The sequence below is a fragment of the Colias eurytheme genome, chromosome 3 (assembly GCF_061535395.1).
Source record: "Colias eurytheme isolate Ceu_HAF_F1 chromosome 3, ilColEury1 Martin Lab GWU primary, whole genome shotgun sequence".
Classification (NCBI taxonomy): domain Eukaryota; kingdom Metazoa; phylum Arthropoda; class Insecta; order Lepidoptera; family Pieridae; genus Colias; species Colias eurytheme.
This window is the reverse complement of record NC_142982.1, coordinates 5,898,729-5,926,627: the sequence shown is the minus strand read 5'-3', so window position 1 is coordinate 5,926,627 and position 27,899 is coordinate 5,898,729. Positions and strand designations below refer to the sequence as shown.

The window sequence follows — 27,899 nt, the reverse complement described above, 5'->3', positions numbered from 1 at the left end:
GTATGTTGGTCGCGCCTGGATACCAAGGTGTCTTATCATTCCAATCTCCATTGTGAAGTATTTTATAAATTATCATGTTTGTTCATAAATACAATGGTTGAATCTATACATATAATAAATCTGTAGAAGGGTCAATTCTGTACATTGAAAATATTGAAAAAATGAATAGCAGGGGGTGTTACTGGATCGATACCAAACCCAAATATGTGATTAAAAAAATTTTTGTCTGTCTGTCTGTCTGTCTGTCTGTCTGTCTGTCTGTCTGTCTGTCTGTCTGTCTGTCTGTCTGTCTGTCTGTATGTTCAGGCATCACGTAAAAACTAACGGTTCGATTTCGATGAAACTTGGTATAATTATACCTTATTATCCTGGGCGTAAAATAGGATACTTTTTATCCTGGAAAAATACGTAAAAAAAAATTAATCTTAATTTTTCAGTTTTATCCATAGACGTTGTTCTGTAGAACCGCGAACACACGTTGCGTATTATTATAGGCCTAGCCGTATTTGGGTCCAATAGATATTTATAAGATGTCATTGTCAGAGTTACTCAAAATGGAGAAATAAACCATCCACGCGAAGACCGACATCCGCGCGGACGGAGTCGCGGGCGGAAGCTAGTGGAGAATAATGTTAAAGTACGTATTATGGAGTCATTGCTTTACATCAATATACCTATAGTATGAAGCAAAATCGCTTCCCAGTTCCCACATCTGTCTGTATGTATGCTTAAATCTTTAAAACTAAAACGCGTGTTATGCGCGAACGCTATTTTTCGTTCACAGGATTTATACTGTTACATAATTTACATAAAAAAGATACCTTCACAATAACACACTAATAAATAAAATACACTGACACAACCTATTAGAATGAGCAAGCTTTTACTTTTTATAGATAATATAACAATGCATTTTACACTACGCAACGCCATCTAGTACCAAACTTAGCAAGGCAATGGAAAGTACTAGGAAAAGTATAGAACAACAAGCAAACCGGGCGAACTCCGTTTCGCCACCAGAGATACCTTTTCTCACGGAGCCCGAGACCTTTCCAACGAATGCAAAACCGTGGAAATCGGTTCGTGCGTTCTGGAGTGCGTCAGGAAGGAAAACCCGACTTATTTTTATATAGTAGATTAACATTGAACGTATTGTTTTTGTTAAGTCCTATATAGTATGCACATTTTACTATATATACAAATATACATAATTATATGAACACCAAGACGCTTGATTTCCAACCTATGAACGAGTATCGAACTTATAGAGTATTCTGGAACAATAGAAGCGGCACATCAACCATTGCACACACACGTCGACAAAGTCTATAGTCTACACAATCATTTCATTGCATCGGTTTTGCTTGCACATTATATACTAAAATCGAAAACACGACAAAATCTCGAATTTGAGACGCTCACCGCGTCAAACAATGCACCATTGCGTTCCCAAAACATACATAACGAGTGAAATATGCAATGTATGTAAATCGTAAATATGTTTACTGCGATTGCCCAATACCAAATGTTGCATGGCTCCTTCGCATCTCACCTCGTGAGTCGCGCTTCTTGTTAGCGTATCCTGTTGTAAGACGAGGCGTGGTTGAGATGGGACCAGGTTTCGCAACGCGGTCTGTCCCCAAGGTCGCAAGATGCTCATCCTCTGACCGGTCATTCATTGGTCGTGCGAAGCTCGAACGAACGTGTGGTTTCAGGCAGTTCATACAATGAGGGTGTTTGTGTTTTTGGCGTGTATCTGCGCCGTGGGTGAGTTTCATCTATGACATCATCTATCATAACTCATCAAACATCTTTCAGATAGGGAAATAATTAATTTATATGATTTTTCTATTTATATAATTTATCTATAGTTACTAAAAATTTATGCCAAATTAATATTTTTCAACTTTCCTTTTAACTAATATTTGTATGGAATTTATTATAATTTAATTAATTATACATAATAATTGTATATTCGTAATTAAATTTTCTACTATAAAACAATTCAAAATAATTAAAATAAATATTTTACCTATGCGCAAATAAAATTTATATTGATTGTAATACCCATACATGGATAAGTACATAATTGCATTCATCATGTTGCAATAATTAATATCGTTCATAATTGCTCGATGACAAATATTACGTAATACATATAATAAACTTTTATTATAAACTTATGTCCTCATCAGATCATTACAACATCTCACGCATAACAATTACCTACCTAAAAGCCCTACATTTACTACTGACTAATTTAAATTTTAACTAAAGGACTTTATAGTATTAAAAAAATAGTAGCTACCTCTCTTTACAATAAGCATAAATTAATAATTATTGTTAAAATTCACTATAACCATTTGCATACTTCAAATTTTCTCGTGCCTTCCATCTAAATACATATTGTGTATTTTACAAGTCAATGCAGTAGTCGTATAAACTGACTTCGGAGGTCATTCAATTTAAAGGACAACAGCACGGAATCAGCATTAAATTGTCATCTTTGCTTTAAGATTACAAATTAATATTCAATGTGACCTATCCTCTTCGACAAATATCCGTATAACTAAATTCCACCTTAAAACTGGCGCATTTTTAAATAAGTAATTAATGCCTCAATGTCAGTTATCATAAATCAAGAAACTTAATTTATTTGATGGACCTTGATTTTGTTATTAAGAAGCCAATTTATTAAGCTTGTGCTGAGAATACACTAAACTTTGAGACAATTCTTAAAATGAACAAAACAAATTAAAATAAGTTTATGTTTTATAGTGACTAGGTATGTAGCGTTTAAAGTATTTTACAAAGGGTACAACTTAGACAGGTACCTAATGGCAACTTAAAAACGTGAAGTAATAAACAAAGTAAAGATCACAAATATTCATAAATATATTAAAGAACTTGATTTTTATTTGGAAAACTAAATTCGAGCTCTTTCATTCAAACCTTGTTTCTGCTATCGAGTATTCTAATTTCTCGTCTTGTTTTTATATTTTTACTGTATGATTGTAGGGCACATCAAAATATTGTAATACTAAAAAATAAGCACTCTATCGATTTATGTTTTATGCCCAAGCTAAAATGTGGTTATAGATAATTAACATAGGTACTAACATTTGATTACATAATAAACGTAAGTTATAAAAAATAAAAACATAAATTCCCATTTGTTTTTTAACAGCGTATGGCCAAATTCTCACTGATGATTCAATAAATGCGAATCAGGATGATGAGTTCAGTATTGAAGATATAGCCGATGCGATGGAAAACAATGATTTTAGTAGTGCAAAGCTTCAAGAAGCAGGTGATGTAGGCGCTGCAAACCAGGATAATGTCGCTGAACTACAAGAAAGCGCCGATATCGGTGACGCAAGTCAAGATACTGTGAATTTGAGAGAGTCCAGTGACATCGGCGATGCTAGTCAAGATTCTGCAAATTTGAGAGAGTCGAGTGACATCGGAGATGCTAGTCAAGATTCTGCAAACTTAAGAGAGTCAAGTGACATCGGAGATGCTAGTCAAGATTCTGCAAACTTAAGAGAGTCAAGTGACATCGGAGATGCTAGTCAAGATTCTGCAAACTTAAGAGAGTCAAGCGACGTCGGTGATGAAAATGGTTCCAATTCCGGTAATGTTGCTGAAGGAAGACAAATATCCGACGCAGGTGACGTGAATGGTGGTGCACCAGCTGACCAATACGAGGAGCAATCTGCGCCAATATCTTTAAGCAGCAAAACTTGTATTGAGAAAAATGAACGTTACTCCATCCCTGGAAGCTGTGATAGATATATTGAATGCTTGGTAAGTGTGCATTTTACTTTTTCGCGTCACATCTTAATAATATTATCTCGAATGATGATAATCTCTTCTTGAAATCTTGAACCTACAACAATCGGCAATTAAAAAGATTAGATAATTCAAACTATAAAGACCTAGCGCTAATTTTTACACTCATTAACATGTTATTGGTGATAAGATTATGTTTTGTTTTGAAACGATTATCTGTTAATTAAACTTTAGATAATCAAAATACATGATAGCCAAAATACATGATTATATTTTGATATGTACGTTATTTTCTATTAGAAGCTGCACGAATAGCAGTTCATCGTACATTTCACTTACAATAAATGTCTTTCGTATTTGACTTTATCTTATTTAACATTTAAACCTTTAGAAAGGTAAAGCTTCCGCAATGCATTGGGTATAGGCATTAAACCGCCTGCCCTACACATGCACTAGTAAACTTATGTAATACATCTATCTATTATGTATGTTCATATAATAAAAATTACCCAATTCTGTAACCAAAAGTCTCTGAAACGTTTGACCTTTTTGAAATTTAATTCATATTCGGTTGGTCTGCAAATATGCACCTAAGTTTATGAGAAGTGATTTGTCATAACAACCTTTGCCGGGTCAGCTATTAACATTAAAATGTAATATTCTTTACAAAAACATATTGCATAACAATTAATGTCTTCAGAATGGCACCGCAGAGGAAAAGACGTGTCCAGATGGTCTTCGTTACAACCCAAATGTGAAATTCAATGTTGACCCTTGTCAATACCCCATTGACGTGCCGTGTCTTGGTCGATCAGCCCTTCGTAAGTATTTAATTTTATCTCATGTAAACAGTATAAGTAGATAGTTTTAACCATATCGCCTTCTTATGATTCGAAATACCTCTAATTTTATTGTAGATTTAATCAAAAACGCACATTTTTTTGATTTTACTAAATATAATGTCCTCGCAAGGGGAATTTTTATTTTATTTGTAAAATTGGTAATCAAAAAGCCTTGACACCATAGTTTTTTTAGTTTTCTATTTTCAAAACTTATTTTGAAGGATTTGTATTGCTAATGTATCCAATAAATGTTCCTTGGAGGCTTACCACAATTTCAGACAATAGGCCTTCTAAAGCATCTTTTTTTCATCTATGGAATCTTCGCCTTCTAATATACCTGAAATATAGGATCCAAATACTCCTTCATCAGTTTTTAAAGACTTTAATTTATCGCGTACATGTAGCACCAAACAGTTTAAATGTCGTAGTCGTATGATACATTTGTTTACAATTTGTAAACACATATTATTTCAGAACCAGCACAACCCACAGATGAATGTCCACACCAATTTGGATACTTCAAAATTGGAGATAGGAGCAACTGTGGAAAATTTAAAAACTGCGTGAATGGAGTCGCCTACGAATTCAATTGCCCTGAGGGTCTTGCCTTCAGTTCTGATACTTACCGCTGTGAATGGCCTGATCTAGTTTCCGATTGTGATGCTGAAGGTAACCCTATTTTTTATTTACGATGACTCTATGTAAGTTTTAATATTGAAAATATTGTAGATATATAAAAAAAATCAAACTCTACAGCTCTATGTCTACTTATGTAAAGCAAAAATCTTCGACACTAGACTTCTTCTTCTAGACTTCGTAGATTACCACATTTCCTAATAATGGATGAAAAATGTAAATTGTTTAATGTATCTATTTACGGATAATATTTATGATGCCTTTTCATTAACATCATGTTAATTTTATTTCCAGCTTTCCTTGGATTCCGTTGTCCTGAGGTCCCCATTTCCAAGGAACTTGGACCACCTGCTGGATTCAGATTCTATCGGTATGATTTTTTGTATTATATGATTAGTACGAAAATGGTCAGAGTCAAGATGACTTTTATATATTTTGTAGATCATAATGTATGTTGTGATTATTGGCATTAGAAGACAAAAAACTTCGATCCCTAAGTCATCATCTCAAATGATAAACACATCGATATATTATAATTAATTAATGAAATTAATAAAACTTGAATTATTGACGTACAATGTCACTAACAGTATGAATTTTAATGTGCTTATTATGGTAATTACCATAATTATTCGAATCTAGCTTTGGATCCAATGGTACGTTTTTATGCAAATAAATACCTACCTACTAATCCCTAGCTTTATTTATTATTTAATACTTCAGTCTTTTTACTATTATTACTATAATATTAGTGTAAATTGTCTATCGTATAAGATACCTATGCCATATAGGATAACTTACCTTTTAGTATCGCCGGTCACTGGTCGTCTCTTATTTAAATGTCAACGATTAGCGCCGGCCTTGACGTTATGTAATTATAATTAGAAATACCAAAACTGTTAGCATAACAAGTTTTCGTGCTAATTCGAAAATTATGCGATGGATTTGTGTGAAAAGCTATCAATAATTATCGTGCATTAATTTATCCAAATACCTATAATAATTATTATAATCATTATTATTTTGTATATTATATTAATATGCTGAACTTTCGCATCCATCCATCGTTTTGAATTTTGTGTAAACTAGTGGTCATTTAAAACTATACTTAATTATCTAGTACCCAGATGTGATTACTGCATTAAAATAGTTTGCAAAAAAACAATTTCTATCCCACGATATTAACGGTCAAAGTGCAATAACAGTTTAATAACAGTTTAATTTAACAATAACAGTTTAATAGTCCAGTTTTTTTATTACTTATATGCACCGCTTCGCTTATCGATTTATTATTTAAATTAGAAAATTAATATTTATGACGGACTTAAATAATAATTGTATATGTACGTTAGGGATTTGTTTATTGTTGAACTTTATTATTTGATTTTTATTTACAGATCACAAGAAGATTGTCAAAAATACTTCATATGTATCGACGGTAGACCTCGTCGCCTCGCTTGCGGTGGATATACCGCTTTTGATGATCTCAGCGAATCTTGTGTTGCGGCCGACGAAGTTTCCTCGTGCCCTCTTGAATTAAGGAACCGCGCGGTAGCTTCCAGAAAAGCTGAAACACAACGACAATCCGCTCAAAACAAATTCGAAAAACTACGTCTTGGAGATTTTACTACAGTTAATCCGAACTATGACGATGACCGTAAAGAAGAGTTACAAGAACAAGAATATAATTATGAAAGCGAACCAAAACAAGACATTGAGAATGTAACGGAAGCAGAACAAGAGCAGGAAATACCTCAATAAAATATTTTTCTAACTCACCTCGTGTAGTTTCTTTGTAAATAAACTTCTTAAGTTACTGTACAGCACAGCTCTAAGTATTACAATATTGTTAAGTGTGTTACTATGTTACTAATGTCTGTACAGCAGTCAAACATAAACTAATGACTTTTATAATTATAACATTCCAACAAAATGTGTGTTTCAATTTTTACCAATATTAATAGTTACTCAATTATTACTAATTAACTACAAGACCTCTATATTTATGATAAAGATAAAATCAACAGTTTTAAATTTAAAGATATTGGAAGATAATTAGTACTTTATTATAAAAACAAAGCTGTCCATGCTATTGACATCATTCGCCTTCTGCAGTCTAATCAAAAGAAGGTGAAAGACAATTCAAAATGTTTTTATTCGTGGCTTTGACAAGCGTCTGGATTGCTTCTTGTAAGTATAAAAATGTATATTACTTTTGTAATCTAGTAAGAACAAATCCTTAACATACAAAGGTATATTTCAGGCAGTGGTGCTGACTCCATAGAGGACATCGTTGCCCCGGCAGGTCCAGGAACTTGTATTCATAGAAATGCCTACATTAAACAGGATGGCCAATGTGATACTTACATAGAATGCAAAGTAAGTTTATATATATAGCACGTGTAATAATGGTATAATATAGAAGTTAAATACTCATTTATAACTTCTTCCTCTTATCTAGAACTATATCGCTGTCCAAATGTCATGTCCCGACGGTCTTCACTACAACCCGGATATTAAATGGCCTAACTATCCTTGTCAATATCCAATGGACGAATCATGCACAGGCGTAACTCGTAAGTAAAAAAAGAGGATATTATAGAAGAAATAATCTGGTAGCTATGTATGCATTTGAAATACTAATAAATTCTTACAAATCAACAGAGGCTCCGAATCCAACACCTGACTGCCCACACCAGTATGGATATTTCCCGTCTCCTACGGCTTCATCCAATGATTGCGGAAAATTTCAGTTATGTATGGATGGAAAAGCCATCGCGATGAAATGTCCAACTGGCCTTGCTTTTAACCCAGCCACCAGCCGATGCGACTGGGCTGACCTAGTGCCTACTTGCAACGTTGAAGGTAATAAATTTGAGTCCCATAATAATTATATCAAAGAAAAATTGAGGAACCTTATTACCTTAATTCCACAATAAAAACATACCTGATTTCTGTCTTATTAATAAAAATCTAAACATTTCCAGCTTTCCTCGGATTCAAGTGCCCTCCTGTCACCTACGACGAGGACGGTAACGCAATCGTGACAAGTCACAAGTAAGACATTTCATATTAATTCAATCAAAACTTGGTTTTCGTCATTTAGATAGTGTGATAGTGATTAGAGCAGATACTTTTTTTAACCACAGTAGTTACGATTTAAGCATTCTATTGTTTATTTTTTATTACACTTGCAATATTGATTACCTACTAGTCTTAACTAGTTGTAAATAAATTGCTCACTATCTAAATTATTTCTCTTGGATTTACCAAAATCGATAAATTTCCAACCATAATATACTTCAAAATATGTACCAGAATACTACCCGCTGCGTATCAACATAAAGGTTTTGTTATTCTTATCAACAAATTATAATAAAATATTTTACTATTATAGGTTCCCCGGCAGCTGTGACTCCTTCTACTCGTGTCAAGCGGGTGATGATCTTCCTCGCCTGCTGTCTTGCGACCCTGGAACTGCTTTTAACGATTTCTCTGGTCGCTGTGAAGATGCTGACAAGGTTTCTTGCAATAACGATGCTCTTACTCCCCCATAATAGCATTCATATTATGTAGATGTAATAGCTATTTGTTAAGTAAAGAAATATACAAATACACTTTTTTTATTTTTACACGATTAACGTACCTTCTCCTTGATTTAAAAATAAGTAGGTTGCCTACTAACTATGAATTAATATTTTTAAATATATGTTTGAACAGCGTTCCCATAATATGGTAAATAATAAAAAGTTATACTCGAAGGTACAACAGAATCTAGAGATATTTTGTATCATCAAATATCTTATTTAGTTAGATATTATTTAAGTAATTTACTACATTTTTTTTTATTCTTCATAGATTTTTAGATATTAGATGAAATAAAAAAATCTTATATCCGTATGCATCAAATATTATTTCTATATTGCGTTGAAGTGTCTTCTCATAGACAACAAAAACAACAGTTCGACTCAGGTCTCAGAGATAATGGAATAACTATTAAGTAACTAAACTATTGGTAGTTATAACTTCTATACAAGGTACCACATTAAAATACTTGACTTAGGGCCGATTTTTCAATGCTTGGATAAAACTTATTCGTCCAATAAAGTATTACACGATAACATTAATATTATGTCACGTAAACTGTCAAATACGGGCAATTAGAATACGTTTTTAAAATGGTAGTTTTATACATTACTAGAGGTCCGCCCCGGCTTCGCCCGTGGTACATATTTCGCAATAAAAGGTAACCTAAGTCCTTTCTCGGGTATCAAAATATCTCCATACCAAATTTCATGCAAATTGGTTCAATAGTTTAGGCGTGATTGAGTAACAGACAGACCGACAGAGTTACTTTCGCATTTATAATATTAGTATGGATTCGACGAATAAATTTTAACCAAGGATTGAAAAATTAGCCCTAAATTAAAATAAGTAGGTAACTTATAAATAAATATCACAACGTTACCCACCAATCATTAAAAAGTTTGTCTGTCGGATTAATATTTTCTAATTGGTCCCCTCTTGGTTCCCTTATAATGGTTGGAATGACAATATTTTCCTCATAGAAAAGCAAAGCTTTTTAAGACCAACGATAGCTAAAAATACTAGGTTTAGTATTTTTTTAATATGATATGCTTATCCAAATTACGATCATTTGAATAATACCGGAAATGGAAAATGGATATCCCCTATACCTACCCTTTTGTTTTATTATTTATTGGGCACATGTTTTTCACGTCTATTTAGCCTGTTCTGTTCCTTGCCCTACAATCACAAATACTTATTTTTCAATTCTCGTTTTATCTGGAGTACGGCAGTGTCGAGCCAAGTCGAGCAAAACAGCAGCAAGGCCAACCATCCTTTTCTCGAAGCAATTCAGGCCCTTTTCGACCCCCTGTAACTTTGTTGTGAATAAAGTGAGAAGATTGAATTTTCAGTTACTAAGCAGGAATTGTATAAACACGGTATATTTATAATTTCATTCAATAAGAAGCAGTAGTTTCACAATTGTAACTTGTCAAACTTTCTTAATTTTGTCACTGACTGACTGACCGATCATCAAAAGTTTAAGGCACTTCTAGCTGCCATAGAATCTTCAAATTTAGAATATTGTTAGTGTTTAGTGTCTAAATCAAGGGAAAAATCGAACATTCCATATTTTCTGTCCATATTTCTAGATGTAGATACACCAACTGCGTGAATAACTTGTAATCCCATACCCTTATATGGGACTAGCTGCTCCGCGCCGTTTCACCCCCGTGGCTCCACTCCTGTTGGTCGTAGCGTGATGATATATAGCCTATAACCTTTCTCGATAAATGGGCTATCTAACACTGAAAGAATTTTTCAAATCGGACCAGTAGTTCCCGAGATTAGCGCGTTCAAACAAACAAACAAACTCTTCAGCTGTATAATATTAGTATAGATTAAATAATTTGGAAAATCCAAAAGTGCACGCCTCATAATTTTTTTTTAATAAATATTTATTAATTATTATTTTTGTTTATTTAATAACAATTAAACCACATCGAATCAGACCCTGAAAAATGAAAGGGTTCTATTCCTGAGCATACTCAAGCGTAAGAGAAAAAAAAAGACTCGATTAGTAAAGTATTTCGGTCGCTATCGTGTTAACAAGAAAAAGGATCCGCACATACAGACACACGGACGTCCAAGACAGAACTTTTTTAAACTGTTTTTTAACTAGTTTAAATAACAAAAATGACATCAAAAATATCATGAACGTTAAAAATAGTGTTTTTTCTTAATATGTGTGTGTATGTATTATCTTACAAGTGCAATGTATGATACATAAAGACATTTTAAGTTTGAAAAATCAGATGTTATGCGCAAAGTGACAGTAGTACCCACCTCAACGCTTCGCTTATGAGGCGTGCAAAATCTTTAACGTTTAAGAGCCCCTTGTACTGAAAGTTTAGGCATTTTAGGCACTGAGATGGCTCGCGCCCGCGTTGCGCAGGAGCCGGCGCGGCATGAACTCCGGTGACCTATGAAGGCGGGCGATTGTGCCACAGTATAAATAAATCAGTAGTTCGATTTTATTTGCTATCGTAGGAATGTTGTTGATAAATAAATTTACTACTTAGTTATATCGGGGCCACCCGCAGTACATGCGAGCGATGTCATATTTGTTAACGCAGCAAACTATGGCCACCCTGCATCGCCTTAATGCATACATATTGTATTTCTTCAAACGCTGCATTTTTGTTTAGAGATAAGTTTATTAGTTTAAGTTTTAGTTTAATTCATTCTGAATGTAGAAAGCACTAATTAAAGACGTGTAAATTAAATCTTGTGTTTTTAAAAATCGTCCTTCGGTCCGTCGAAATTTGAGTGGCGCAGCCGGTAGGATACTCGATAATATCTTGCTGCCGAGCTATCAGTAAAGCCATAATTAGGGACCTGTGATAGTGCGGTGCAGACGAGTATCCTCGAACAAAAAAATAACTCCCGCGACGCGTACGCGTAAAAAACTGAATCGCTGCAGTGAAGCGCGTACGGAGACCTCAAGGACGAGCATTCAGGATCATAAGTGAAGGACATGGGAGCGAGCAGACTGTGAGTAGACCTCTTCACTCCTGTTTTTCATAGTCCCTGTTTTTCACGAAATCCCCGACCCAAAATAGTCGGCCTAATCATTACGTTTATTTGATTTTGTTCATTACAATTATCGTGATAAGTCGTAATTTTTAGTGTTTAATTTTAATTGTTAGTTATTAGTTAGTGATTTTAAGTGTTAGGTACTTTCATTAATTTCGTGTTTTAATCGATAAAACTACGCAAAATGGAAGAGATTAAACTCATTCCTAGAGAAATACTATGTATCATTCCCAAATTTGATGGGGATGAAAAACTATTAAACCTTTTTATCAATAAAAGTGAATATATTATAAGATCATTCCAAGATGCGAACAATAACGCACAAAATTTATATGTATACCACGCGATAACGAGTAGGCTTATTGGTAAGGCAGCTTCACTGCTAAGTGATTATCAAAATATAACTTCATGGGCTGAATTGAAAGAAATACTTACCCAACATTTCGGAGACCCGCGATCGGAAGAGTGTATAGCATTAGAGTTAGAAGGGTTAAAAATAAAACAAGGTGAAAGTTACATACAGTTTTGCCACAGAATACAAAACGTAAAAAGTTCCCTATTTTCAAAGGTGAACCGCTTCACGGATGAAGGGGTCAAAGCCGCGAAAATGATCATATACAATAATACTGCGTTAAATGTTTTTCTGTACAACCTCCCGGAGGACATGATCCGGATTGTTAGATTAAGGGGTTGTAAAAACTTAGAAAATGCACTTAGCGTAGTTACGGAAGAAGTAAATTTTATACAACAATATAATGCAAAGACTAGTAAGCCAAAACCTATAACCCAAAACACTTTTCAAAATTCATTCAAACCTAATTTTATTACAATGCCTTTAAATCAAAACTTTAAATACGGTAGCCCTCAACAACCAATTGGTTATAGACCTAATTTCGCACAACAATCCCAACCAGATTTGATACAACAACCTCGACCAAATTTTATGCAACAGTTAAGGCAAACACCACAAGCCCAAGGCTATAAATTTGGCACACAATCTAATAATAACCACCAATTGCGACCTTTTCAAAATACCGGTTATCAATTAGGAATCCCAAATCAACAAACAGACCAACCTCGTTTTAAATTTGGCATACAGCATGCCCAGGTACCGAACCCCGGCTTAAATAGCGATGTATCAATGCGTACGGCACCTATGAGGCAAAACGTAACTCATAACATATATTACTGCGATGAACCAAATTATGAAAATTACGATAACTCACCCTTAGATTATAAAGAAGACGCAGTGAACGAGTTATACGAGTATACCGATCCGGAAGTAATTGAAAGCAATTTTAATGACAATAATGAATTTCCTGTTACCGGCCTCCGACGAGACAGCGAAATAATTAATTTAAATTATTGTGACAGCTTCTTAAAATTACCACATATTATAGTTCCCGAAATAAAAGCAAAGTTTCTCATAGATACAGGAAGCAGTCGTTCCTTTATAAGTCCGGCCAAAGCAGAAGAATATTTTAGAGATCATAAACAGTATGAACAATTTACAGTTGTTAGTACCCATGCGCAAAGCACTCATGATGAGGTTATAGAAATTCCATTATTAAAAACTTTTAGAAGCTCACTTTCCCACAAATTTTATGTATACAATGTAGACAGTAAGTTTGATGGATTAATCGGATCTGATTTACTTAAGAAACTAGATGCAAATATCGATATGAAGCACCAAGTTTTAGAAACATTTAACGCCAAAATACCGATTATATATAACCCTCCGTTAAGAATCACCTTAGAGCCTCGATCAGAAACTAGAGTATCAATTCCAACTAACCTTCAGAACGGTGACGCTATATTAGATTTTCAGACTTTTCGTGAAAGCGTTCGTATGCCAGCAGCAATAGTCAACGTGTCAATGAAAGTTAATGTAGATGAAAAGGAGCGAAATCTTCAAAAACACTTAACCGATGAAATAGTAAAAGTTAGTAACGATCAGGCGGGAAAATGTGACCGACCCTTGACGCCGATTAAAATTTCGTCTGATTCAGACAGAACAGTGTCTATCACTAAAAATAATCGCCCGAGGTCCCCATATTCGATTCCGTTACCTGATAGTAGTACAATAACCGCGGAAAGCAGCACCTTGACCGCGTCTAACAATAATAGCGAAAATACAGATACGGTTCATTCAGCTCGCGATCTTGATACGGAAGGCATACTGATTCTAGATCAAGCTGTAGATTTTAATAAACAATTAACTCAACAATTTGTAAAAAATCACCACAAACGCACAAAATTCTTATACAAATATCTTACAGACAAAATTATTCATAAGAAACAGGTTATTAAGGATAAGCATGGCGGTGAAAATGATTTTAACATAGACATAGGAGATTCAGTTTACATTAAAGGATTTAACACGAGACGTGCTAAAGATAAGCCTAGGTATCAGAAAGCGATAGTCACGGGACCGATCCATAGAAATGTTGTGCCAGTAACGACACACAATCGTGAGACTAAAGTTCCAATTAAATACATTAAGCGTCCTCCGCAGGTTACTGCTTCTGACGATCCATGTGATCCAAAACCAGGGCCTTCAGCTGCACCAGATTAAACGGAATCCCGATACCCCTCCGTGAAGGCTATGCAGTCGTCAGCAATGACACATGGAGAGTTATTAAGGTGTTAGATTTAAAGTTAATATATGACGATTTAGAATTTAATATAAATAGTTATCTATCATTTAGAAATCAGGTTCATAGTTGTATTGATGTAAAAGCGTTAGGTTCCGATTTTATTACAACAGAAATACAAACAGATTATCATATGAATTACACTATTGATAAATTTGAACAATTAATTCCGTCTTCTAGATCTAAACGTGGTTTATTAAATCCACTTGGTTCAGTTATAAAAATTATCACCGGTAACCTCGACAACGAAGATGCTATACAATTTGAAAACACTATTGAAAAATTAAAGACTAAACAAGACTCTATAATACATAAGATGACGATCGTTACTGAGATGGTGGGTTCGTTATTAAATGTTGCTGAAATATCTAATACCAATTTCATTGCAATCCAGAATAAGCTAAATGTAATTGATTCACTTTTAAATGACACAAATTTACATCAAAAGACTAATGAAATTATACATACATATTCCGCATTCTTACATAATTTTATGTCTATTTACGTTAGATTAAGTGAAATTGAAACTGCTGTAGCTTTTAGTAAAATTAAACTTTTACACCAATCCGTTGTAGATACGAAGGAATTATTACTTTTATTAAAAAATATTGAAACTAGCTCTAAGTTAACATTTCCAGTAAATTTAGATAATGTTCTTAAAATTGAACAATTAATAGAAGTACAAACTTATGTAAAACAAAGTCAAATAAAATTCGTAATGACTATTCCATTAATTACTGATGATATTTACTCATATTTTAAAATAATACCTATATTTAACACAGAAAAAGGTCAGACTTCCTTTATCCTTCCCAAATATCCTTACATCCTTGTGAAGGGGTTGAAAACGATGCCACTTTCACAACCATGCAAAGAAATTGACGAAGACCGGTTCCTATGCCCGGAAATACTGACATCAACACTATACAAAGACGATTGTTTAACCGATCTTCTGCGACTATCTACAAATGTTTCCAGTTGTCAGCCGATTCCCATTTCCATAGATGACGTGAAAATCGACAATGTTCTACCAAATAGATGGATACTTTACGTAAATGTGGAAACAGTACTTACTAAGGTCTGTGAAAATGAGGTAACCCAAGAATTTCTTCGTGGTACTTATTTATTGGCGTTAGACGAGATTGGCTGCTACGTGAAAATCGGAGATATAACACTAAAGAAATATGAAGCGAATGGAAATGATATTATATACCCAAGTTTACCAAAAATTATATTACCAAATTTGATGAACTCCCAGACCGACAGGAAGCCTGTTAACCTGAAGGGTGCAAATTTAACTGACATAAATATGCTTAGGCATTTAATTGAAAATAGTGAAAATAGTGAAAACCAGTTTAATAGTACAGTGAATAGTGCCGTCGGAGTGATTAACATTATAACTTTTGTATTAATCGTAATTATAATTGTAATCGTCATAGTTATTAAGTCTAAATTAAGAAAAATATGTATTCAAGAAAACCCTTCAGATTTTCTTGAAACTGAGGATGGAGGAGTTATATCGGGGCCACCCGCAGTACATGCGAGCGATGTCATATTTGTTAACGCAGCAAACTATGGCCACCCTGCATCGCCTTAATGCATACATATTGTATTTCTTCAAACGCTGCATTTTTGTTTAGAGATAAGTTTATTAGTTTAAGTTTTAGTTTAATTCATTCTGAATGTAGAAAGCACTAATTAAAGACGTGTAAATTAAATCTTGTGTTTTTAAAAATCGTCCTTCGGTCCGTCGAAATTTGAGTACTTATCCTATACCATTAAACGAGCAATATTTGCATATTTATATATTTGTTTGTATATATACAGTGTGGAAATTTTCGATGTGCCCTGAATGGAAAGTACTTGAAATACTAGGGATAGCAAATTTTTCTGAAAGGAAACATTCCTTTTTCAAATTTTATTTTATTATTCATCGATAGAAACAATATAAAAGATAATTTATTGTTAATTTCTCGTAAAAATTTTTTGGTCTATTTTATACATACATTTAAAGTTTAAAATGAAACTCTCGTTCTGGATACATTAATTTATTTTCTTCTGAAAATATTGGTAATAATAATTAAAAGTAAAACAAATAAAAAAGGCAAAATAATAATTGAATATAAGTATGTAATAAGTAAGTTAGTGTATTCAACCAACTTAAAAAAGTGTGACTATTTTACAACAATTTGAATAATAATCAATTAATGATTTGTATTATTGTATACAATATCGAAGCTTTTTAAGAAATGTATAAAATACTTTTTTATGAATTATTAATTATTATCATACATCATAATATTATGTTACCGGCAATATATTAAACCCTTCTTAGTAAATGTATGTTATTCCGAGAAACGGTCGGAATGAAATAAATTATATTCGTCACATTACCTATGATATCTTTAAATCTGAACTTTTCCTAAGTAGCAAATGTGGGTGGTTTTTGGGCTAGCGATTAACCAATATGAGGTCAAAACTAAAATCCAAGATGGCGCCGACGAAAATTTGAAATGTTTTCGTCATGGGTGTCATTTTCAAAGAGTTGGAGTAGCTATTAATCAATATGAGGTCAAATCTAAAATCCAAAATGGCGCCGACGAAAATTTGACAAAATTTCGTCACGGGTGTCATTTTCAAAGAGTTGGAGTAGCTATTAATCAATATGAGGTCAAATCTAAAATCCAAAATGGCGCCGACGAAAATTTGACAAAATTTCGTCACAGGTGTCATTTTCATGGTTTTTGGGGTAGCTATAATTAACCAATATGAGGTCAAAACTAAAATCCAAGATGGTGTCGACGAAAATTTTACATCTTTACGGCATGAGTTTCATTTTCAAGGTTTTTGAGACAGCTATGTACAAATCCCCAATGTTACCGTCGATAATTTGGTAAGTATATTTTTCTTACAACCGTTTACATATTTTTCGAGCAGAATTCAGAAACCTTGAAAATGACACCCGTGACGAAAAGATGTAAAGTTTTCGTCCGCGCCATCTTGAATTTTAGTTTTGACCTCATATTGGTTAATAGCTACCCCAATAACCATGAAAATGACACCCATGACGAAAAGATGTAAAATTTTCGTCGGCGCCATCTTGGATTTTAGTTTTGACCTCATATTGGTTAATAGCTACCCCAAAACCCATGAAAATGACACCCATGACGAAAAGATGTAAAATTTTCGACGGCGCCATCTTGGATTATAGTTTTGACCTCATATTCGTTAATAGCTACCCCAAAAACCATGAAAATGACACCCATGACGAAAAGATGTAAGATTTTCGTCGGCGCCATCTTGGATTTTAGTTTTGACCTCATATTCGTTAATAGCTACCCCAAAAACCATGAAAATGACACCCATGACGAAAAGATGTAAAATTTTCGTCGGCGCCATCTTGGATTTTAGTTTTGACCTCATATTGGTTAATAGCTACCCCAAAAACCATGAAAATGACACCCATGACGAAAAGATGTAAAATTTTCGTCGGCGCCATCTTGGATTATAGTTTTGACCTCATATTCGTTAATTGCTACCCCAAGAACCATGAAAATGACACCCATGACGAAAAGATGTAAAATTTTCGTCGGCGCCATCTTGGATTTTAGTTTTGACCTCATATTGGTTAATAGCTACCCCAAAAACCATGAAAATGACACCCATGACGAAAAGATGTAAAATTTTCGTCGGCGCCATCTTGGATTTTAGTTTTGACCTCATATTGGTTAATAGCTACCCCAAAAACCATGAAAATGACACCCATGACGAAAAGATGTAAAATTTTCGTCGGCGCCATCTTGGATTATAGTTTTGACCTCATATTCGTTAATTGCTACCCCAAAAACCATGAAAATGACACCCATCACGAAAAAAGTCAAATTTTCGTCGGCGCCATCTTGGATTGTTGTTTCATAAAAATAATATTTGTCATACTCATTGAATACAGATCAACCAACATCATAATAGTCTTTCTACTAGTACTTCAAAACTTTGCCGCTATTCCTATTCAATAACCCATAAAAAAGAGGATCTCAGGCAAGGTAATTTTTAAAACATAATTTTAAATCACTACATAGTATAAAACAAAGTCGCTTTCACTGTCCCTATGTCCCTTTGTACGCTTAAATCTTTGAAACTACGCAACGGATTTTGATGCGGTTTTAATAGTTCTTTCGATTCCCGGTCGAAGAAAATGAATTTTTGAAAATCTTTGAATGCAGTTCTATTTCTTTTTAAAAATAAAGGATATTTGCTATCTCCAGTATTTCTAGTACTTTCACCCAGGGCCCATCGAAAATTTCCACACTGTATTTACAAACAAATATATTAATATGCAAATATTGTTCGTTTAATAGTATAGAATAAGAAGTTAATTTATATTTACAACAATAATCCTAGGATAACTAACAAAATCAAACTACTGATTTATTTATACCGTGACATGCTCGCCGTTTTACTCGCCGCTCGGTTCTAATACGCGAGCGGCGACTGCAACGTGGTCGGGAGCAAAACTAGCACAGGTCCTCCTTCGATGACGTCCGGCTGGACTCTGGCGGCACTGACGTGGTGCGCGCGAGTCGCATTTTACGTATTATATTTTATATAGAAAAAAATAAGGGCTAAATTAAAAATCTATCCAAAAATTTCCCTGTAAAACCTGATTAGTAAATGAAATGTCAAATTTTCATAAACATAGCGTTCCCCTAATTCTCATAAAACTGATTATGCTTTTAAAATCGATGTTACTTCTGATTTTTTTTTGATCGAGTCAAATGTTTAATATTGTGTTTTTATCCAAAAAAGTCACTAGATCAAACGTTTATCTGTGCTATATATTTTTTTAGGATTTTAAATATGATGATTTCTATCCAAAAACCATGATTTAGAAACATACATTTCGGAGCAGGGCCCCTTAAATAGGTAGAACAACTTAGCCATCGCATGAAAACATTGCGCTCCAATCGATTGAAACTTATCTCCAAAACGAATGTAGTATGTATAACTTTTCCAAGCGATAGCTAAGTCGATTTTGTTAATTTAAAACGTTAAAGATTTTTAATATCTTAAGAGGGTTTACGCGGTCCGTGCGCTGTTTGGCTCAAATATGTGATTTTTCAAACCAGATTGTCCATCAACCACTTATCTTACAAACATATGAATTACTAATAATTTTAGGAAATTTTATTGTCTATGTAGTTAGTTAAGAGTTTTTTTCAATTAATACAGTATTTCTGAATACCATCAAGATAACTGAGCCGATGATTACTTGATTTCACTTTTAGTGTCAATTTCGAAGCTAAAAATATCTGAAATTGCTGACAGATCTAACACACAATTATTTTTAACTAACTGCAAAAATCCTTATTAAAATAGTTAGTTAAAAGATTTTTTTATTTTGGACTCCTAACTTACGAAATTAAAATCCGAACAATGTGAATTTTTTTAGAAATTATAGTCGACAAAATGATTATTTTCACCAAGATATTTGACTTTATTGAATATAATTTATACATATTGCAATAAAAGAATGTCTTACTTATAAGATAAAATTTAAAAAATCAACTAAGGTACCTCTATTACTTTTCTACAAATTTTTTTAAAGTACTATAAAACACTGCGCGCGACCCGATTAAAATCAGTCGGCAGCGAGCCTTTCCAGAGAGACGACATGTTGCTCGGCGCTCTCCTGCGGACCTATGCTGTTCATAGTAAAAGGATAGCGCAAGCCGCGATCTATCGTAATAGATCGCGGAGTTTTTGACTTGCGTTAAATAGAATATGCGCTCTTAATCTTAATACTGTTATAAAGGCGAAAGTTTGTATGGATGTTTGTTACTCTTTCACGTAAAAACTACTGAACCGATTACAATGAAATTTAGCACACATATAGAGGGTAACTTGGATTAACACATAGGATAGGTTTTATTCCGGAAATCCCACGGGAACCACTTTGAAAACGCGGGCGAAGCCGCGGGCAGAAATCTCGTATACTATATATAACTTAAGAGACAGATCACAGAAGGTCCCTTAAATAGGGACAAATGAGATCAACGACTTGGATTTGGATCTAACAACTTTTTCCTATAGAAAAACTTGCCTTTTTTACAGGATGTTTTGATGGCATACCTTCATCATCAGCCCATATACGTTCCCACTGCTGCGACACGGGCCTCCTATGAGGGTACAGGCCATAATCCACCACGCTGGCCAAGTGCGGGTTGGCGGATATATGTATTAATCATGAAAGCGCTCATGTATAATATGATTAAATACGATTCTATGTTTTTATTATTTTATATCTATATAAAATCTATCACTCTAAAGCGTTACCATTATTATAACTTTTAGAAAATTAAAAATGTAATTTCATACTATCTAATAAAATTGATATAATTACATCATTAAAAACTTTCATTCTCTTATCAGAAAACCGCACCTATATCTCCTCATTGATCATTAATGAGCCAAACACTGTTACATTTAAAATATAATAAAACCGGCCAAGTGCGAGTCGGGCTCGCGCACAAAGGGTTCCGTAGCAGCAAATATAATAAATTACAGTTAAATCAACCTATCTCAAAAACTATAAGAGATACTTTGATCAAACCAAAAATCGTTGAAAGAGTTAATTAGCATGCATCACCTCTATTTTTTTTAGAATTTTATACCCCGTAGTTATAAAAATAGAGGGGGGGGGACATACTTTTTACGACTTTGAGAGCTGATATCTCAAAAACCGTTCACTTTAAGAAAAATGTTTTTTAGAAAACTTTATATCATTTTAAAAGACCTTTCCATTGATACCCCACACGGGTATGTACATCGAAAAAAAAAATTTCATCCCTCAGTTACATGTATGGGGGGCCCCACCCCCAATTCTTTTTTTTACTATTTAGTGTCATATTTTTGTAGCGGTTCATACAACACATATTCCCATCAAATTTCATCACTGTAGTACTTATAGTTTCCGAGTAAATCGGCTGTGACAGACGGACAGACGGACAGACGGACAGACGGACATGACGAAACTATAAGGGTTCCGTTTTTGCCATTTTGGCTACGGAACCCTAAAAACGAAGCTGTAGTTATTACTTTCATCAGTTGTTCATCACAATCGAACACACAACGGCTAAGATGAATCTTATTACCATTGTCGCGACAGCATTCATAGGCATAAGTAAGTCAGAAAAAATGTGGAATAACGTATTTCGGAAGAAAATTACAAAATACTAACAGCTTTTTGTTTTAGGCTGTGCAGATGACGCTCCCATCGGACAACAAGCGGCCCCTGCAAACCAAAATACTTGCATTCGCAGAAATGAATACATCAAAATAAATGGACAGTGCGACGCATATATAGAATGTAAAGTAAGTAACTATAAAAGTAAACGTCTATTTCTATAAAAATTAAAGCTTACTATTTATTATAGCACTCAGCACAGCAGTCATTATTCAAATATAATACGAAGCAAACGACAAATAGCCCAAAATGGTAACGATTGTTTCTTTTAAGGATTATGTGCCTGTTCAAAAGCTGTGCCCCGAGGGCCTCCATTACGACCCATCAGCGGCTTGGCCAATCTATCCATGTGGATACCCCTCCGATGTTACTTGCGCTGATCACAGTGCTATTCGTACGTATTTATCCATAATAGTTTTTATATTAATAGATACTATCGAAGGAAGCTTTTTTTTTAGGAAAGCTCAAAATCTAGACTAATGTTTCTGTTTTTCTGTTAATAGAGCCTGTAAAGTCTACACCCGATTGCCCACATCAATACGGCTACTTCCCGTCTCCGGTAGCCGCACCGAACGACTGTGGACAATACCGCATGTGTATCCTGGGCAAACCCTACGATATGGTGTGCCCCGTCGGCCTTGCTTTCAACTTTGTATCTGACCGCTGTGATTGGCCCGATCTAGTACCTACTTGTAACGCAGAAAGTAAGGAATTTTACATCATATTTTCCGTGAAAATACTGTAACTGATTATTATTTTTTAATAAATTGTCGTATTCTTAAGTACCTATCGAGAAAATAATGCTGATTGATTTATTACTATTTTTTACAGAATACCTCGGATTCCAGTGCCCACCTGCCAGTTTTGATGAAAGTGGAAACGCAATTAAAACAAACCACAGGTAAAACAGCCATTTTACTTTCATCATACCAAAAAAAAAATAACCTACAAAAAATAACCATGTGTCTGAGGATAAAGATAATAAAGGCATGGACGTATAAAAAAGACGGACGGTATATCGCCTAAACATTGAGTGAAGCCTAGTAATGGCGGCGACACATCCATGTGTGTGTGCCATGTTGCCATGGCAACAGCTGTCCTGATGACAATGGCGGCTGTATTTTTTTTCTATAAATTTTGCCGTAATAATTTTGTCATTAAAACATTAATGAAATAACTTGCTTCCCTGTGGAATGTAATCCCTTGTGTTTTGTTATTTAAAATAGTACTGTTGCGACACCATTTAACCACGCAAGACAGCATTTTAAATATTTTTTGTGAAACAGTGACGCAGTTAATCGGTCGGTAGTTCACGACGTAATGGCGGCCGACTAGCTTACTATGGTGAGAGTGTGTGCGTGTTCATTGTCTTTACACGATCGCTAGCTTACTATTGTGGCTTCACGTTGTTTGTTCGTAATACGGCGTCCGTCTTTTTTTATACGTCCATGAATAAAGGATAATAATTTCTTCATATGAAGGGAATTACAACATGATTTTCTTTTTTTCAGTTACCAAGGCAACTGCTACGCCTTCTATTCTTGTTTGGGCGGGAATCCGCGCCTGTTGTCTTGTGATTCTGGGTTTGCCTTCGACCCCGCTTCTGGAGAATGCGTTGACGCCGACACCGTGTCTTGCGCCTCAAACGCACAACCACAAAGTGCTGCAAATCAACCTATTAATGCGTCATAGATTCATAATAGATATTTCTTTAATGTAATATACATACTTAGTAATATATAAATAAATAGTTCCTTTCCAATATATGTTTTATTCATATTTATTTCGTTATTATGAAAACACTAGTGGTCCGCCCCGGCTTCGCCCGTGGTACATATTTAGTATCCTATGTCCTTCTCCTGGCTCTAAACTAAAGCCGTTCTTGAGTTATAAGAACTAAACTATTGGTAGTTATAACTTCTATACAAGGTACCACATTAAAATACTTGACGGGCCTCGAACGGCTTCTAGGCTTTTACATAATACCTATGTAAGTACCTACATTATTATTCATATTATTATCTATTCTCTCCCGAATTCCAACTTAATAATTAATATTACACATTCATATTATTATCCATTGTCTCCGGAATACCACTTCTTAAAAACTAAGTACTTAATTCACCAATTTAATAATTGCTCATATTTCGCTTGTCTACATGAAAAAAAGTTATTATGTTAAACTATAATTAATCCTGCTGCTGTAAGTCCTGTACGTTCATAATAAGTTGGATGCGAGCCGAGGAAGCCACGCCACCGGCCACGCTAAGTGTGGTTCTTATTTCTGTGTAATTTTAATTATTAAATATTACGCGGAATCCAACCTTATTTCTGGCTCCGAATTCTGGGCATACAATATGCTGAACGTTTGAAGTTTGAACCACATTGAACTGACCACCCCGAAATTATAAAATTTGCCTAAAACTGTATCTACATAGTAGATTATTATTATAAATACGTTGGCATTTGTAATTGGTACACATTATTATTGTATCATTTATTATTAAAAATATTATGTGCTTTCTACCAAAAAGTAAGCGATATCAAAATATTAAACAACGTAGAAAATGGAAGACTAGTTACAATAATTGCAATGTATCGTTCAAGAAAGCCTCAATAGAAACAAATTGGAATTTTTATTTTAGAAAACCAATATAAAATTTTATATATAAAGTATTTGAATGCTGTACTAAACTAAAATATCAAATTCAACAAAAAGACCGCGTTCCATCGTAATTGTAAGCATTGAAATGATGCCCGGTTTTCATTATTCCAGTGCAGCGATTCAGTCCAGTACTTGATTGCTTACTGGAAAAATGTAAACCGGCACTGGAATGAACTGAATACAGTAAGCATTCCAGTCCAGTAACTGGATTTGTGGATTTACTAATAACTGGAATAATGTAGACGTTACAGATCCAGTCCAGCACTGGACTGGATTTGTGGATTTACTAATAACTGGAATAAGGTAGACGTTACAGATCCAGTCCAGCACTGGACTGGAATCTCGCTAGATCTCTGGACTGGAATAGTGTAAACCGGGCATAATGTTTCATATATTGGTTAACTAGATTTCCGCCCGCGGCTTCGCCCGCGTTTTCAAAGGAAAACCCGCACCCGTTCCCGTGGGATTTCCGGGATAAAACCTATCCTATGTGTTAATCCAAGTTACTTTAAGTTATATGTGTGCTAAATTTCATTGTAATCGGTTCAGTAGTTTTTACGTGAAAGAGTAACAAACATCCATACATCCATACATCCTTACAAACTTTCGCCTTTATAATAGTATCTATTAAGATATGGTTGTTTTCATCATCTTAATAGATGGTGTGGAGTCCCTTAGACACAAAATCGAAAGAGTAGAATAAATTGGATCGCGGGATTACGGATGGCCAAGAGGTAAGGCGTGCGTCGGTGCGTCACCCCGGAATGGCGAAAGACACGGTTTCGAATCCCGCATCGTTTTATTTTATAATACGTATAGGTTGTAGAAAAAATGGATGCAAAATCGATAACCTAATTTATGACAATATATTTTTGTATTACAGGAGAAATCAACAAGGAAGTTCAAAGAACATTTCATAAATTTAGTCACAATTAATATCATTTATTTTTCAAATGAAAGTATTACATAGTCCTATTAAATAAACATTAGGTACCATAATAATAATTACGTATTGAACATAGGTAGTACTTACATAATATATAGTCATACATATGAATTGACTATTATATGCATACCAAAGACAATCGATACTTACTCAAATTAACCTTGAGACCAAAACAATTAGATACTAAAATATTTCTCGCTAAGCTAAACAAATCTATTAACCGATTTTGAGAGAACTTTAACTCGGTATGTCGCGGATTTCAGTTTCGGCACATCAGCGTCATCAGGATAAGATACTATCAATTATTACATAAAGTCTAATGACCATGCGAATATGCATTACTAGTTACATAAAAACTGTATAAACATTGACATCTATTTCGAATGTTATATTATGTATTTGTTAATTTCAATGAAGACTGAAGTGATATAGATATAGATCTAATATTAACATCTTCATTGAAAATTTTCTCGTTAGAAAAAAACCACAACCACATTAATTACAATCGTCATTAAAAACCAGACGAATAACGTTATAGCCAATAAACAATTACGTCTTTTAAATATAAAAGAAAAATTTTCGACGACATATCTATCATTTATCAATCACAATTTACAGTGGGTAGAGCTAGGAAAACACCAAAAATGTATTTTTTCGCCGTTCTCGCGACAATTCTCGTAGCTTCAAGTAAGTATCGAAAATGACGAGTAATAAGAGTTCAAATTATTTAACGAATATGTAATTAAACAGTACTTTTGTATAGGCTTTGCTGCTGATGCTCCAGCTCCGCAAAATGCTCAAAGCAACGCTTGCGCTCGAAGAAATAGCTACTTACCTGTAGATGGACAGTGCGACGCTTACGTGGAATGTACCGTGAGTTATACACAATAAACACATAAATATAATCCTATGGTCGATCAAAATTTAATTTAGAATTTATTTTCTTGTGATATTCTTTGCTTTATACATTAGAGTGCGATTTTTTGTGTATGTTAATTGGCTCATGAAAATTCTCTTTGATGACCTATTTTCTTTTTAGGATTACGTGCCATCACAGAAATTATGTCCTGACGGGCTCCACTACGACCCGACAGTTGCATGGCCCAACTATCCCTGTGGATACCCCTCGGCTGTAACTTGCAAGAGTACCTACGCGATTCGTATGTATTATTAACTTTCATAGATAATATGGTTATTCCAGATAAACAAAAGCTTGAAAAAACGTTTAGGCATAATATATACGACAATGCTCTTTACCTCAAATAGTTGACTCCTAAAAGTTGCACCCAAACGTTGCCAGGTTTACGAAACACCTTACGTTGGTGATCCTTTCTATTTTTCCTCCAATATCATGATAATCTTCCATTCATTGTGCGCGCTATTCTGCGTAAGCGACATTAAGCTTGTCATTAAGTGGAGCGTCAGTTTAAAATGAGTTTTTAATTGTTTTTTTCCAGAACCTGCGCAAGCAACGAAAGATTGCCCTCATCAATTCGGCTACTTCCCCTCACCAATTGCTGCGCCCAATGATTGCGGACAATACCGCATGTGCATCTCTGGGAAACCTTATGAGATGACCTGCTCAACTGGCCTTGCTTTTGACTTCTCAAACAACCGCTGTAACTGGCCTGACCTAGTGGCTAGCTGCAACGCTGAGAGTAAGTTTTTTGTTACTTTATCTATATTATTAGATAAAATTATTATTTCGTAATGTAAAGCATAAAATAAAGAGTAGAATAAAAGAGTAAAAAAAATGACACAATAGGCTTCACAATATTGGGTGCAACCACAGGTGCAACTATGTAGAGCTACATTATCATCTTATCTCCTACAATTTGTTTAATTATAATAAATACTACAATAATTCTATTCCAGAGTACCTGGGCTACCAATGCCCCGCGGCCAGTTTCGACGAGAGTGGCAACCCAATTAAAACCAACCACAAGTAAGAATATGTCTACTTAAAATTTGGTTGACTGAACATACGTTCGTATCTTTTAACATTTCATAATAATGTATTTGTGTCACAGGTTTGCGAACAACTGCTACGCTTTCTATTCCTGCCTGAGCGGTAAGCCTCGCCTGTTGTCCTGTGACAGTGGGTTTGCCTTCGACCCCGCTTCTGGCGAGTGCATAGACGCTGACAAGGTTGCCTGCAATGACAATGCTCAAGCTGTACCGCAATAAGTCAATTAAGAATTTATTATAATATTATACAAGTTTCTTTTACTAAATAAAATATTTTGCATGAAACGGTCTTTTTATTGACATTTTTAACGGCTTATAATCGATTAAATAAAATTTAATAGAAAGCAATTAATAGGTATGTTTCTCTACCTTGGATTAAAGAGTTGTGTCAACCTTCCCAAAACAGACGAGAAAACATTACGAGATTATTTTGTAAGATATCGGTTGCCTAATATTTAAACATTCAATTAGGTATAAATTAAAAACAAATAATTATTGTACTGCACCTTGCATATTCGTAAAAATAATT

General features: G+C 34.3%; 4 protein-coding genes across 4 annotated transcripts; all 4 read left to right on the top strand.

The window, feature by feature from the left end:
* Positions 1-1,641: 1,641 nt before the first annotated feature.
* Positions 1,642-7,203, top strand: LOC149909605 (uncharacterized). The gene is made up of 6 exons (XM_090119648.1): positions 1,642-1,767; positions 3,188-3,807; positions 4,493-4,613; positions 5,109-5,303; positions 5,565-5,640; positions 6,668-7,203. The coding sequence occupies exons 1-6, from the start codon at positions 1,728-1,730 to the stop codon at positions 7,029-7,031; spliced, it is 1,416 nt and encodes a 471-aa protein (XP_089975774.1). The 5' UTR covers positions 1,642-1,727; the 3' UTR covers positions 7,032-7,203.
* A 116-nt stretch (positions 7,204-7,319) lies between these two features.
* Positions 7,320-8,885, top strand: LOC149909604 (protein obstructor-E-like). Its single transcript, XM_090119649.1, has 6 exons — positions 7,320-7,460; positions 7,534-7,649; positions 7,732-7,846; positions 7,935-8,135; positions 8,258-8,327; positions 8,668-8,885. The coding sequence occupies exons 1-6, from the start codon at positions 7,418-7,420 to the stop codon at positions 8,825-8,827; spliced, it is 705 nt and encodes a 234-aa protein (XP_089975775.1). The 5' UTR covers positions 7,320-7,417; the 3' UTR covers positions 8,828-8,885.
* A 12,800-nt stretch (positions 8,886-21,685) lies between these two features.
* On the top strand, positions 21,686-23,483 carry LOC149909603 (protein obstructor-E-like). Its single transcript, XM_090120185.1, has 6 exons — positions 21,686-21,728; positions 21,801-21,919; positions 22,065-22,185; positions 22,295-22,495; positions 22,623-22,692; positions 23,303-23,483. The coding sequence occupies exons 1-6, from the start codon at positions 21,686-21,688 to the stop codon at positions 23,481-23,483; spliced, it is 735 nt and encodes a 244-aa protein (XP_089976311.1).
* Positions 23,484-25,945: 2,462 nt separating this feature from the next.
* On the top strand, positions 25,946-27,589 carry LOC149909602 (protein obstructor-E-like). Its single transcript, XM_090117837.1, has 6 exons — positions 25,946-26,089; positions 26,166-26,275; positions 26,442-26,562; positions 26,860-27,060; positions 27,278-27,347; positions 27,433-27,589. The coding sequence occupies exons 1-6, from the start codon at positions 26,047-26,049 to the stop codon at positions 27,587-27,589; spliced, it is 702 nt and encodes a 233-aa protein (XP_089973963.1). The 5' UTR covers positions 25,946-26,046.
* Positions 27,590-27,899: the final 310 nt, after the last annotated feature.

Excerpts from the sequence above, each read along its gene's own strand:
- LOC149909605 (XM_090119648.1), top strand. The coding sequence starts at position 1,728 with ATGAGGGTGTTTGTGTTTTTGGCGTGTATCTGCGCCGTGG. Across the intron at positions 1,768-3,187 it reads GGCGTGTATCTGCGCCGTGG|CGTATGGCCAAATTCTCACT; the intron begins GTGAGTTTCATC and ends GTTTTTTAACAG. Across the intron at positions 5,641-6,667 it reads GCTGGATTCAGATTCTATCG|ATCACAAGAAGATTGTCAAA; the intron begins GTATGATTTTTT and ends TTTTATTTACAG.
- LOC149909604 (XM_090119649.1), top strand. The coding sequence starts at position 7,418 with ATGTTTTTATTCGTGGCTTTGACAAGCGTCTGGATTGCTTCTT. Across the intron at positions 7,461-7,533 it reads AAGCGTCTGGATTGCTTCTT|GCAGTGGTGCTGACTCCATA; the intron begins GTAAGTATAAAA and ends GGTATATTTCAG. Across the intron at positions 7,847-7,934 it reads ATCATGCACAGGCGTAACTC|AGGCTCCGAATCCAACACCT; the intron begins GTAAGTAAAAAA and ends ACAAATCAACAG.
- LOC149909602 (XM_090117837.1), top strand. The coding sequence starts at position 26,047 with ATGTATTTTTTCGCCGTTCTCGCGACAATTCTCGTAGCTTCAA. Across the intron at positions 26,276-26,441 it reads ACGCTTACGTGGAATGTACC|GATTACGTGCCATCACAGAA; the intron begins GTGAGTTATACA and ends TTTTCTTTTTAG. Across the intron at positions 26,563-26,859 it reads CAAGAGTACCTACGCGATTC|AACCTGCGCAAGCAACGAAA; the intron begins GTATGTATTATT and ends GTTTTTTTCCAG.
- LOC149909603 (XM_090120185.1), top strand. The coding sequence starts at position 21,686 with ATGAATCTTATTACCATTGTCGCGACAGCATTCATAGGCATAA. Across the intron at positions 21,920-22,064 it reads ACGCATATATAGAATGTAAA|GATTATGTGCCTGTTCAAAA; the intron begins GTAAGTAACTAT and ends GTTTCTTTTAAG. Across the intron at positions 22,496-22,622 it reads ACCTACTTGTAACGCAGAAA|AATACCTCGGATTCCAGTGC; the intron begins GTAAGGAATTTT and ends TATTTTTTACAG.